At 61.9% G+C, this 13,412-nt stretch overlaps 2 protein-coding genes across 3 annotated transcripts; one reads left to right on the forward strand and one right to left on the reverse strand.

The window, feature by feature from the left end:
• The first annotated feature begins 1,222 nt into the window (after positions 1 to 1,222).
• Positions 1,223 to 6,602, forward strand: AMH (anti-Mullerian hormone). Of its 2 annotated transcripts, none has more exons than XM_048077745.2 (5): positions 1,223 to 1,969; positions 2,548 to 2,726; positions 3,683 to 3,806; positions 3,914 to 4,097; positions 4,292 to 6,602. In XM_048077745.2, exons 1-5 carry the CDS (start codon positions 1,360 to 1,362, stop codon positions 5,205 to 5,207), a joined length of 2,013 nt encoding a protein of 670 aa, XP_047933702.1. In that variant the 5' UTR covers positions 1,223 to 1,359; the 3' UTR covers positions 5,208 to 6,602. The 2 variants fall into 2 exon arrangements, with proteins under 2 accessions (XP_047933702.1, XP_047933700.1); XM_048077743.2 differs by having other exon boundaries at positions 1,224 to 1,969; positions 4,289 to 6,602.
• JSRP1 (junctional sarcoplasmic reticulum protein 1) lies at positions 6,380 to 11,527 on the reverse strand. Its single transcript, XM_066984022.1, has 6 exons — positions 11,511 to 11,527; positions 8,742 to 8,904; positions 8,071 to 8,223; positions 7,900 to 7,965; positions 7,685 to 7,821; positions 6,380 to 7,553 (listed from the first exon to the last, which is right to left on the reverse strand). The coding sequence occupies exons 2-6, from the start codon at positions 8,836 to 8,838 to the stop codon at positions 7,062 to 7,064; spliced, it is 945 nt and encodes a 314-aa protein (XP_066840123.1). The 5' UTR covers positions 8,839 to 8,904; positions 11,511 to 11,527; the 3' UTR covers positions 6,380 to 7,061.
• Positions 11,528 to 13,412: the final 1,885 nt, after the last annotated feature.

Raw genomic sequence — 13,412 nt, forward strand, 5'->3', positions numbered from 1 at the left:
TTGCAGGATTCCCTTCCCCTGACGGGCGTTCCAGCGAGTGGGTGATCGCAGGGCCTCGGTGGGTGCAGGGAAGGAGCGCCAGGCTCGGGTTGGCTCTGTGTTGGCGCCTGTCTCTTTCCACGGGCTGCCTGGGGAGGCTGAGCTTGTGTCCCGCTCCGGCCGCGTGCCCGATGGGTGGAAGGAGGCCGAGTCTTCGCCTCTTCTGCTGGCCGGACGCAGATCTTGCCGTGTGCCCTGCAGACGTGAGAGCCAGGCAGAGTGCGTCCAGCTCCCACCTGCTTTATTGCAGCGCCGGGAGCACTTTTTCTCAATCTGAGCTGGCCCAGTGCCTGGGATGACTTGTGTGAGCCTTCTCTCTGCCAGGTTCCTCTGCTCCCGTAGAAGAGAGGTCTGTGCTCACGAGGCCTTTGGTCTGTTGCCCTTTGTCCCTGTCTGGCTCGGGCGTGCAGTTTGGTCAGGGTCAGCCCACTCATGATGTGCTGGAGCCATATCCCAAGCTCCAAACTGCAGAAGTCCTGGGAGCCCAGAGAAAGGTCTGACTGTGCGTTGGGAACGTTTTGCAGGTACATTGAGACCAAGGAGATAACCTCTGGCAGGGCGGGGGTTTATCTGGAGTGTGTTAGGTAGGTGGTATTAGTAATTACAAGTGAGCACTGGTATCTAACAGAAGAAGTCTTTACAACACAGGCATTGTGAGACTTTCCAAGACCTCATCTATTAAAGCCTGAAGTATTAAAATTCATCAGGCTGCTGCTGCACCCTGTGAGATTCTCCCTCACACATCCTGGGAGCTTTGAGATGCAGCCCAGAGCTCGGATGTGTTAAGAGCCTCTGTAAGGCGGCCTCTACACCACGGTGCACAGGGTGCCAGCCGAGGGGGAGGCTTTCCAGCAAAGAGGGAGCTTTCTATACATTTACTTAGTTTCTGCCCATTATCTGTCTTTATCCCCCTCCTCCAAGTCTAGCCAATTCTTGCCTCCTGGTGTTTCGCTGCCAACGGGAATAGTATGTGCCAGTCCCCATGCAGATTCAAGTCTAGACTTCCACCCTCCTTTAAAAAACATCTGAAGTCAAGGACGTGCATCCCTACAAGTAGGAGAAACAGCTTTAATTTTTTTTTTTTAATTTCAATACTGGATGCAAACCCAAAAATAGAACAGAAAAGTTTCTTTGAAACATCCCTCCCTCCTTTCCAGCATGACAGTGTTTGAGTTTCTCAAGGGAGGTGTGTTGTGCATTGTCAACTCAAGGCCACCGGTTTTTAAAAGGGAGATGCCGTCCTCCCCTTCCGCGCAAATGTTTTGGGAGATGCGTTTGAGCAGCTCAAACAACGGCATTTGGCGTAGCTGAAGCGGGAACATGAAGCCTGCTCTTGGGGTCCTTTTGCCGTGCCTGGCCCTGTTGCTCCCCTCCACAGCGCTGCCGAGAAAAGGGAGCCCAGGGGAAAGGGTCTCCCCTGCTGGCACGCTGGAGCTGAGCCTCTCGGAGGAGCTGGGACTTGAAGCAGAAGAGAGAAGAAGAGAAAATGCAAGCGTGCAGGCCAGAGCGGGACCCAGCTCATTGGCGAGATCGAAGAGGACCGCTGCTACTCGCCTCCTCTCCAAGACGGAGCCAGGAGCAGGGTGCCTGCAGGCGATGCCTGCGGATGGGGGCATCGGCTGGGCTGGCTCCAGCCTCCACCCCTGGCCTCTGGGGGGGCTGGAGGGCCCGGTGTGCAGGATGAAGATGGACCAGGACCAGGATGGGGTCCCGCCAAGTCACCTGGAAGTTGTGGGTGTTCTCACCCACTACGAAAGCGGCTTCATCAAGCTGCTGAGGCAGCACGCCGGCTGGGACCGGAGCGGTCTTGCAACCTTCGGGCTGTGCCCGGTGGGGGACGTGGGCGCTGCGCTCCGGCCCCTGCAGCGCATCCAGCAGCACCTGGCGGAGCCGGGGCAGGACCGGTTCCTCGTCTTGCACCTGGAGGAAGGTAGGTGCCAAACCCGGGCTGGGACAGTGCTCAGGCAAATGCTACTTCTGGGCCTAAGTCGGAGATGCCGATGGAGAATTAGATTTGCAGGGTTGAATACACCTTAAAATTAGTTAAGCAGTAAATTTCTGTATTCTATTTAAGAAGCTGTATCTTTCATAGAGATGACAGCTTGTATGCGACGGTGAGTCCTCACCTGTGACTAATGCCCCAGTGCCACAGCATTGGCGGTTGCTGTAATGCTCGTGGTCATTTTGGCTATAGGAGTGTTTCTCTCTTTCTGTCTTGATCGTTGGGATTCAGACCCAGTACCAATTCTGTCTGCCGGGGAAAAGAGAAGAGACAGACAAGTAGACCTGAGTGGTCCTCGGAGGGTCCACAGCAAGGGGGCCTTGCTGCTCTCAGTCATCTAAAGCACAAGCGATTCGCAGCATCCTTCCACCCACTCTGCTCCTGCTCCTGGTGCTCCGAGTGCCCTGCAGGAGCAGTGCCCGGCCCCAAAGCCCCTTCCTCGCCCCGCTCCCGAGTGCACTGCGTGCCTGCCGGGCGTTTCACCCCCTTTTTGTTTTCCTTTGCAGTGAAGTGGGATGCCCAGGCGAGGCTGTGGTTTAAGCTGGCTTTCCAGGCGGAGGTGGGGCGGTCGCTGGGTGAGCTGCGGTTTGCCCTGCTGCTCTTCTACCCGGGCAGCCGAGCGGGGAGAGGCGCCGGGAGCCACGAGGAGCTGCTGGCTGCGGGCACAGGGCTGGTGCAGGAGCAGGTGGGTGGCCGCGCCGAGCCCCACGGGGGCTGGTGCCAGCAGGGAAGGTGGGAGAGGGGGTGTCTTGGCTCTGCTGGCCCAGCGCCTTCCCCATCCCTTCCCCGCACTTTCCCCATCCCCTCCCAGTGCTTTCCCCATTCCTTCCCAGCACATTTTCCATCCCATCTCACCTCACCATCTGCCACCCCCTTCCCTTCCCTTCCCTTCCCTTCCCTTCCCTTCCCTTCCCTTCCCTTCCCTTCCCTTCCCTTCCCTTCCCTTCCCTTCCCTTCCCTTCCCTTCCCTTCCCTTCCCTTCCCTTCCCTTCCCTTCCCTTCCCTTCCCTTCCCTTCCCTTCCCTTCCCTTCCCTTCCCTTCCCTTCCCTTCCCTTCCCTTCCCTTCCCTTCCCTTCCCTTCCCTTCCCTTCCCTTCCCTTCCCTTCCCTTCCCTTCCCTTCCCTTCCCTTCCCTTCCCTTCCCTTCCCTTCCCTTCCCTTCCCTTCCCTTCCCTTCCCTTCCCTTCCCTTCCCTTCCCTTCCCTTCCCTTCCCTTCCCTTCCCTTCCCTTCCCTTCCCTTCCCTTCCCTTCCCTTCCCTTCCCTTCCCTTCCCTTCCCCACCCTCCTGCTGGGGCTGGCGGGGCCGAGCCGTGCCTGAAGATGGTGCTGTTACCCTGTCCCCAAGCTGCTGGCAGGGACAAAGGGACAGCACCTTGGGGTGCACGGCGGCCCCCCATGCACGGCTCCCTCCCCTCCCAGCACTCTCCAGCCTGGCTGGTTTTAGGGCCAGCAAATCCTCTGGTGTCAGGCGGGCCCACCCCGCGCTGCTCCCCCGGATGCTCTCTGGGCCGCCTTAGTCCATACCTTGGCCCCGGGTGTCCAGAAAGCAGGGATCATAACAGGGGCTCGTGTTAGTGCCGCCCCCCCAGGATGCCTCCCCCAGGTTCTCAGGGGCTCCTGTGCCTTCTGCCTCCCTGCAGAGCCTCTGCCTCGCCAGGGACACCCAGTACCTGGTCCTTGGAGCCTCGGTAGCATCCGTGACCCGCACCAGCGAGGAGCTCAGCTTCCAGGCGTCCCTGGCCATCAGGCATCACGGCGATGGAGGTGGGGACTGTGGCAGCAGGGGACAGCGGTGCTGATGGCCCCTGTGCCTTGGCCGGGCACTGGGGACCTGGCTGCAGCACTGTCCCCATCACACCTCCCCCCTACAGGTGCCCTCCTGCCCCCCACGGAGACCCAGCAGCTCCTCTTTGGCTCGGATGACAAATGCTTCACCAGGATGACCCCCGTGCTGCTCCTGCTGGCGAAGTCACGGCGGGGGCACGATGCTTCGGCCCCTTCCTCCTACCTCTCTGCCGACGGGGTGGTGGACGTGGCTCCCTACCCACAGCTCAGGTCTGTGCCTTTCATCATTGCCACGGAAAAACATGGGGGGGGGGGGAAGGGGAAAAGCCCCTCTGTCCCACCCGTGGGGATCATGGCTGGGAAAATGTGGGGCACACCTGGGTGGGGTGGAGGTGCTGTGGCCCAGCCCATCACCCCCAAGGGTGCAAGGGGCCCCCGTGACCCTCCCTATGCTCTCTTAGCAGCCCACCCCAGCCTGAGACCGTGGAACTGCTGCCCTCCACCGCCCCCAGCCAGGCCAACGCCTCGTCCCTGGCCCCCGGGGACAGCGGGCAGTTCCTGGGCATGCTGACCCGCTTCATCCGCCGGGTGCTGAGCCCCTCCAGCGAGCCGCCCACCCAGCCCAGCTCCCACCACTGGCTGGACTTCCAGATGATGGAGATGCTCCCTCACCAGCTGCTCAACCTGTCCGAGACGGCGGCGCTGGAGCGGCTGGTGCAGTCGGAGGAGCCCTCGGTGCTGCTTTTCCCCCAGGAGGGCAGCGCTGGGCTGGAGCAGCATTTCGGGGACTGGCAGCCGGAGGGGACCGTGCTGCAGCTGCTGATGGGCAAGCTGCAGGCGGTGATCCAGGAGCTGAGGGACATCCCGGCGTTCCAAGCCAACACGGGGCTTTTCCAGCACCTCCTGAGCTTCTGCTACTACCCGCCAGGGCCAGGCACGGGCAGCGCGGGCGAGCGGCTGCCCGGCTCCGGGAAGCTGCACGCGCTGCTGCTGCTGAAGGCGCTGCAGACGGTGCGGGCGCACTGGCAGGAGCGGAGGAAAGTCCTGCGGCAAAACCGCAGCGCCCGGCACCAGGCCCACTGCCGGCTGCAGGAGCTGACCATCGACCTGCACGACCGCAAGTTCATCGTCATGCCCACCGTGTACGTGGCCAACAACTGCGAGGGTCCCTGCAAGCTGCCCCTCTCCACCCGCGTCCCCAGCTACTACTCGCACACGGTGCTGCTGCTGGGCATGCAGGAGCGGGGCTCACCCCTGCAGCGCGCTCCCTGCTGTGTGCCCGTCCGCTATTCGGACCAGCTCATCATCAGCGTGTCCAGCCAGGGGCTGGAGGTGCGCAAGTTCCCCAACATGGTGGCAGAGGAGTGCGGCTGTCGGTAGAGGCTCCTGCCCACGGCCCTGGAGCACCCTCGCGGCTTTGCTTCTCGTCGAGACGTGAGCACTCCTCCGCACGTCTTTTCCCCTTGGTTTGCCTTGCTAGTGTTGTTCTGGTTCTGGGTTTGCAGCCGTGCTGCTCCTTGGAGGGCTGCTGGCCTCCTGGTGCTTCCCTGCTCCATCTGTGGAGGCTGGGGTTGTCCGAGGTGCCCGGAGGCTCGGACTGCGGTCTGGTTCTGACCCTCAGCGGGGTTTGGGCTGGGTATGGGACATGGAGGGCATCACAGGCAGGACAAGCCTGGTCCAGTTGGGGCCGCATCTATTTATCCACTGCTGCCGTGGCTGCTGCCCCTCAGCCTCCCTGCAGCCTCCCCTGGCTGTTCTGAGCCAGCCCATGCCCACCACTGACCCGCATCCCTCCCTGTGCTCTCAGGGGCAAAACAAGCAGCAATACCCACCAGCTTCAGCTCTGCCTTTCCCCGGGGACCCATCTCCAGATGTGGCAACAGCCACAGCGTGGGGGTCCCTGCCGGGTGACCCCAGCATCATGCCCCTGCTGTCACAGCTGCCTGGGGCATGGCAGAGGGAGGGGAAAGCTCTGGGGTGGGGATGATCCCATTACACGTCCTGCCCTTAGTGGGTGCAAACCACAGCTGCCCCTTGGCAGCGCGTCCCCTCCCCTGCGGCTGCCCAGGCACCTGCCACATGCCCTTGCTGGTGGTGGCGCATGGAGTCCGGCCCCCCCCGGGTCATCTTGCAGCTGAGACCGGTGCCCTGTGGGATGCACTGGGGGGCTGCTGTGGGGCCCGAGCCCCGCAAAAAGCAGTGCTGGGGCTCACTCCCACCGTAGGGGATGGCTCTGGTCTGCAGTGTCCCCGCACCAACCAGGGGCTGGTGGGTGCCTCCTGGCACCAGTGGGGACCTGGGTGAGCCCCTGACAGCTGGGACAGGGGGCCCAGCCCCAGGGCTGTTTTTTCTCCCTCTCCTTTTGAAAAAACACAAGCATATCCAGGACTGTGATTTTTTTCTTTTTTAACATTCAATTTAATACCTTATTAAAAATGAAAATAGTTTATTTTAACCTCTATTGGTTTAGCAAATACTCAAACCCACTGTGGTTTGGGGGCTGTGAACATCTCCTGTAGTTGCTACAGCGCTGCATAATATTGCACTTGTACTTTGTTCCTAAAAGCGACTCTGGGAAGGCAGGTTCAAGGGGAGCCCCGGCGATGGCGCTGCCAGTGGGGTTTCGCTCCGGGCAAGCTTCGCGCCTCCGTGCAGCGGGGCCGGGTGTCCGTTCCCTGTTGTCCCTCCAAGGCTGGCAGCAGCCTGGCTTCTTTAACCCAGAACGCACTTCTCTCTTTGATTTGCTTTCAATAAAACCAGTAACTGAATTCAAGAGCTAAGTGGTCTGGAGACACCCTCTGTTCGCTGGGATCGCTGTGCCGGCTGCCCTGTGCCCACGCCGCAGGTGCCGCAGTTGCAGCGCGGAGCACGGGCAAGCTGCAGGAGCGCTGTCTGCTGGGGATGGAGCGAGGGCATGAAGCCCAGGTGGAGGGGAGCTCGTTTCCCTTCTCCTTTTCGGGTTGCCTTTGTGCAGCTCATCCAAGGGGGCCCAAAGTTCTCACAAAGGCTCGTGCTTGGCCGGATGGCATGGGCGGGTGGCACAGCAGGACCCCGATGTCCCCAAACCATGCTCTGACCGCACCAGCCCCCCGGCTCCTCTCCAGCCACAGCAGGGCTGTGACCGCAGGGGCTCCGCAGACAGACAGAGTCCGTGCATCCGCAGCCCTTGCCAGGGGGTGGTGGCAGGATCGGGTCCCCCTGGGGCAGCGCCACCGAGCCCCTCTTGTCCCAGCCTCAGTCGCGCCGCCTGCCCTCCCGGGGCCTGGCCGTGCCATCCTTCCCCGCTTGCTCCCAGGGCTTCTTGCCCCTCTGCTCGCCCCGTGGCTGCCGCCAGTCTCGTCGGGAGCCCTCCTGGCGCTCGGCCCTGCTGGGGCGGCTCTTGCCTCCGTCCCTCCGGGGCTCGTCCCGCTCCCGCCGGCTCTCCTTCCCCTCCCGGCCCCGCTTCTTGTGCGTCTGCTGCTCCGGCTCCTTGGGTGCCCTGGGGGCTCTGATGGGCTTGTCCTCAGCGGTCCTGTCCTTGGGGCGCGGATCCTGCCGGCCGCTCCTCTCTGCCGGGGCTGCGCGGCTGTCCTTGGCCTTCTCCTCCTTCTCCGGGACTCGGGGCTTTTCCCGTCCCTTCCTCACCTCCACCTTGGCTGGCAGCTCCTCAGGTTCCTCTGCGGGCTCTTCCTCCTCATCCTTCGGCTCTGAGCGGCCAAACCACTTCTTGAAGATCCAGGGCTCGGCCTGGGGGACGGAGGTGTCACACAGCCCAGCCCTCGTGCCTGGACCCCTCCTCAGCCCTCCCACAAGTGCTCCTCCACACCGGAGGAGAATCCCACCCCAGGGATGCTGTTGCCCCCGCCTCAGCCCCATACCAGGTTGCTGTCAGCATCGTTGTTGTCGTCATCATCACCGTCGTCATCGCTGTCGTCGTCCTCCAGCATGCTGCTTTCAGGCTGGACGGGCTGGGGAGCCTCCACTTCTGGGGCCTCCTCCTTGGTGACGGTGACCTCTGGGGATGGAGAGGGATGAGCCGGCGTGCGAGGCCCCCGGCACCCGCCCCGCCGTGCCCGCCCAGCTCTGAACCCACCGGGGACGGGAGGTGCTGGAGGCTCCTGCCTGCTGCTGCTGACACCGTCCCTGGAGCACGGCGGCGCTGGAGGAGAGGAGGGAAGAGGGCAGGAGGATGGAGGTGATGAAGCTGGGGTTTGGCCACCCTGGCGCTGGGGGACCCTGCACCTGGGCCCGGTCCCCAGCTCACCTTGGAGCACCTGGAAGCTGACGCTGAGCAGGGCGACGATGGAGGCCACCAGGATGCACTTGTTGAGGGTGAGCCCTTCCCAGATGAGCGGCTCCTCCGCGGGGTCCAGGCTGTGGGGCTCCACCTTCGTCTTCACAGGGAGGCTCTTGGGGACTGGGGAGCCCAAAGGGAACCGGGGTTACTGGGGGTGTAGGGAGGCACCAAAGGGCTCCATGCTGGGGCAAAAGGGCCCATAGTCCCCCCCCAGCCCTGCCCTGCCCCAGACAACACTGGCGGAGGTCACACTGTAGAAGGGAAGTGGGGGAAGAGGGTCTTGGGGTGTCAGCCAGAGATGTTTGGACTGCAACAGCTTTGCAGCACCCCAGGGCTCCAGCACGGATGAGCCCTCTGTGTGCTCCTGGTTCTGCTGCTCTCCCCCTGGCCACAGATCCCAGAAGGACAGGGAGCAGGGGTGGGATGTGGCAGGTGGAGGGGAAGCCCCATGCCATGCTGTGCCATGCCATGCTGTGCCACCCCACCCCACCCCACCCCACCGCATCCCATCCCAAACAATTCCCAGGGGTTTTGGCGAGCAGATCTGGTCCCATCACCGCCCTGTGGCCAGACAGTGCAGGGGATGCAGGACAGGGTGGCCGTTTTGGGGCAGATGAGGCTTTTCCATGCACACCTACCTGCAGGCACCGCGGCGCTGCCTTTCGCTCCCACCTTCTCCGCACGCTTCTTCTCCGCTGCTCTCTTGTCCGCGCTGAGCGGCGCCGGCTCGGGCATGCTCGGCTCGGGAGCGTCCGGATCCTGCTCAGGGACACCCGGCCGGGTCCCCACCTCCTCTAGGCCCTGCGCAGAGGGGAGAGACCGTGGGTGTGCGAGCATCACGGCGCAGCATGGCCGGGTGGGACGGGGGCTCGGCTGCACGCCCCCTCCCAGATAAGGGGCACTGGATGCAGGGGGGATGCCAGGGTGGGCAGACGGAGCCTGGTCCCCTGCGGCTTCGCAGCTGGCAGGCAGAGCCCTGCTGTTTAACAGGGCTGGGCAGCTGCTGCTTCAGGCACTGACCAGGCTCGTCACCGGCTCCTCCAGGAACTACTCCCCAGTGCCTGTGTTTGTATCAGAAAGCACTCTGGATTTTTTTTTTTTTTTTTTATCTGCTAAGATTGATGCAGCCACTAGCTGGCTCCGTGCTGCAGGCGGGCGCTGGGGTGCGGCTCCTGTGTTGGGTTGCCTTTGAGCAAGCCCAGCCCTGGGTCTCCCCGCTCGTGGGAGCAGCCAGGACGGGGCCCCGCTGCGGGCACATTGCAGGGGGCTCTGGGCTCGGTCCTGGGGCAGGGTTTGGTGGCCCGGCTGCCTCCTGGCCTGCGTCAGCGGCGCTGGATTCATGCCACGAGTGAGAGCTACCCGCTGGCACAGCTCAGTGACAGCAACAGCTGAACGAGCCGGGCTGTGGCCCCCCGGGACAGATGTGGGGTGAAACCCACAGAGCCCCCCCCAGACCCTGCTCCTGGCTAAATGCTGCGGTGGGAGGGAGCCCTCTGCCCCTGACCTGGAAACCTCACCCGGGGCTGCACCTGAGCATGGCTGAAACCAAAGGCACCGGGGCAGGATGCGGCCCCCTGCCCACCACCGCCACCAGTCCCCTGCTCCGCCAACACAAAACCGGATCCCCTGCAGGGAGACACGCTCCTGTGTCAGGCAGGTTGGTTTGTACCGTGCCGCGGGTCATAGACCCCAGCCCTAACTGGGCACAGGGTCCAGGCTCCTCATCCCCGGGTCGGGGGCTGTTTTCACACCTCCACTGGTGCAGGGGAGAACAAAGTCATGCCTGTGCTGTCCTCCTTTCCCCTCCACTCCCCAGGACCCACCCCCCAGGACCCCTCATGAGCCCCTGTCCCAGCTCTTTCCTGGAAAGGAAGGGTCCAAACACTTGCCCAAACCCATTGGGTTGCAAGGTAGAAGCCACGCGTGCTTGGGGCCCAACCCAGCCCTGCAGCGAGGTTAAGCACTGAAATCCCCACAGCCTCTATCACCAGCTCATGCAAGAAGGACGTGAGACACCGCATCCCCTGCCCCGATGACAGACCCATCGGCGCCAGCACACTCACATGGGAATCTCCTGCTCTCCCCGCCGCTGTTCACCAGCACCTGGCAGAGACAAGCAGAGCGCAGCCTGTTAGGGGTGGGGGGGGGGGGACGTGTGGGGTGCTGCGGAGCGGAGCAAGCCCAGGTTTGGCACCCCAGAACCGTGCGGTGTTTCCCATGGTCACGGCACGGCCACTGCCTGTCCTGCAGTTTCAGAAGACGGGCAGAAGCCACCGGCACCACGGCAGCAGCACGAGAGACTGCAGTGTAAGAGCGGGGTGAAAACGGTGCCCAGGGGATGGGGTCTGGGGCTGCTGAGGCCCCAGGTGTCACCTTTCCGCATGTCCCGGGCAAGCTGAAGCTGAGGGGGGACGGTGACCTCCCTGCCACAGCACACATGGGGACGAACAGCCCAGGGTGCACAAGAACACCCTGAAAACACCCTCCCAAGGCCATGGGCTCAGCTCTCCCAGCATCTGTGAGCTCAGCACCTGCTCGACTGGGATCTGCACATCCCATCTGCACAAGCCCTCACCAGGAGGAGGAATTTCTGCCCCATCTGAGCCAGATTTAGTTTATTTTTCCCCAGTGGAACAATGAATGCTGAGAAAAAAATACCAATTCCCAGGCTGCAATCCAAAACACGACATTGGAAGCAAAAAAAAACAACTACAAGGAAACCTTTTGGCTGGGGAACAATGGCCTGAAAGAGCTTCGCATTCAACACGAAACAAACCAAGTCTTTGGTTTTCATTTTAGCTACCCCAGCAATGACAACCTGGTCCTATCTCCCCTGGGATGTGGAGCAGCTACCACAAGGACTCGGATTTTGGGGGTCCCTCCCCACCCTCCTGGCTGTCCTGGCTTCTCCATGGCGAGGTGACAGCCGGGTCCTCGGGGTGGCGGGACGGGCTGCTCACCCACGGGAGCAGCTTTCGTGGGTGTTTCCCTGTCGGGCCAGCTCCACGGCCAATGCACCAAGCACACACGGCTGCCAAGCACGGCCGCATGGCAGGGACGGGCACCGAGGCAAGGGCCGGCCACCCACGGCAGGGACGGACACAAAAGCACGCAGCCTTGGCCGCTAATGAAAACCAGCTCCGTTTTGCTGTCTCTGGGACTTTTCCTGAACCAGCCCAGGTTGCAGGAGCCTGAGGCTGCCTCCGCTGCTGACTCACATCAAAGAAACTGCCAGAAATAGCCCCTTGCCTGCCCTCCCTTCTCTGTGCACGCTCGCATGGCCGCATCGGGACAGGCCCCATGGCCCCTGGCGTGCCAATTGCTGCTGCAGCACCACGTTCCCCGGTCTGTGCCACGAACTGCCCCCCAGTTCGATTAAAAGGGTGAAAATCGACACAAAGCCGTACCTTAGGCTCAAGCGCGGCCGCCTCGCCTCCAGCCTGCGGGCTGGCGCGGACTGGCCAGGGTAATATACAGCAACAGCTGCCGGCCACGCCGAGCAAAATAGCACCCAATCACCGGGAGCTGCAGCACCCGAGCTCCCACCCCACAAAAGGCAGCGCGGCACCAGGCTGCCCCCGAAATTGGGGCTGCTGCGGGGGTGCAGCCCCACGGGGTGGCCAGGATGTGGCTCCGCTCTCTGCGAGCATCCTGGCAGTGGGGCGGTGAGGGGATGAAGTATTTCTGGTTTTGGGGAGTTGGAGAGGAAAGGCAGCCTCTGGGGTTGTGTTTCTGCAGGCAGGTGCAGCCTCGGGGAGGAGCCTGTCCTGTCCCCGGCCAGGTGGCACAGCCTAGCACGTCCCGGCCATGTCCTGCTTCGGGGACATCTCTTACGGAGAGGCGTTAGGTCTGACAACCTGAAGCAGTGACACATCGCTTTTGCAGCTCTGACATTTGCCTTCAGCGCAGGTTTGATATTTCATCCATTGCAGGATCCAAGGGAGGGATAAAGCAGGCACTGGCGTCCTAGAGGGGACTTTGCTTTCCTACAGGGCCGCGGGCAGTGGGAGCTAAAGGCAGCTGATCACCAAAAATGGCCACTCACTGCCCCTGGGCTCTGCAGCCAGTTTCAAGCAGTGCTGTCTGTTTCCTATTATCAGCATTAAAAACAAGTTACAGAGCATTTTTTCCCCCTAACATCACTTCAGCTTGACGCAGCCCTATTTTCCTGACACCTCGATGATGGATGGCACCAGCTGGCCTGTGTCCAAGCTTGGAGGGCTCCCAGGGTTTTCACAAACAGATCCCAGGGCATTGGGATGCGGAGGGAACCTGCACAGCACCAGGGCCTCACAGCCCAGCACAAAGGCTCACCTTCCTCATCCTCCAGCAGGGAACCTCCTAAGCCCTGAGCAGGACCCCAGGCATCCTCCTGCTCAACCGCACCCCGCGGGCTGCCCGAGCCCCTTGCGCCCTTGGCCAGCAGGACACCAGACCGCAGTCCCGCTTTAGGACCACGCAGCAAAGGAGCTCGAGAGCAGCCGTCTGCTTTCCAGGGCAGGGATTTCCCCTCTTTGGCAGAGGCAGGACTGAGCATGCAGTGAACCCTGCTGCGGTATAAATAACATGCTGCAGAAGCTGAGCCCAGATGGAGGAAGAGCTGGAGCTGTAAACAAAGCCCTCCTCGCTGCGCCAGGGCTGCAGGCTCGCGTGCCAAGGGTATTTTTCTCAGTTTTATTCCCACTCCAGTAAGGTCAGGGCAGTTAGCTGGCAAGGCACGCTTGCTTTATAGGGACATAATGAAAGCAGAACATCATCAACAGGCCAAATAAAAATCCCTTGTGCTCCCAGTTAACCCCGTTTCATGTCGTGCTTTCAGGTCCGGCAGCTTGCTCGCATCTCCTGCCGGAGAGCTCATGCCCCCTGGGAAGGCAAGGGGCTGAGTGTGCAGGGATTACACACAGAGCCCAAGCAAAGCTTCTTCCCACTTGTTCTCATGTGGGGCCATGGGATGCGAACTCCCCTGTGCTTCTGCGGACCTCTCAGCATTTCCTGAGGTGGGAAGGGACCAGGAGCGATTTTGCCCCTGCGTGTTTGGCTCTGAGCAGTTCTCTGCTGAGCTGCAAAGCCTCCATCTCCACTGCAGGAGCTAACCCATGCAGATGGAGGAAGGAGACTCCCAGAGGCAAAATCTTTCCTAATCCCTTGGCCTCTCCCAAATCTCGGCCTCTCTCTTGTCCTGAGACTGAAGAAAGTGTCTCTCCCATGTGGCTTCAGGGCTGGCACCCAAGCGCCAGGGTTCGTGGTCCATCAGGACCCAACTGTGCTGCAGCATCCCTGTACTTCTATGGCAACACTCCCTTATCCTC

This window comes from Anser cygnoides, chromosome 27 (genome assembly GCF_040182565.1).
Source record: "Anser cygnoides isolate HZ-2024a breed goose chromosome 27, Taihu_goose_T2T_genome, whole genome shotgun sequence".
In the NCBI taxonomy this organism is placed as follows: domain Eukaryota; kingdom Metazoa; phylum Chordata; class Aves; order Anseriformes; family Anatidae; genus Anser; species Anser cygnoides.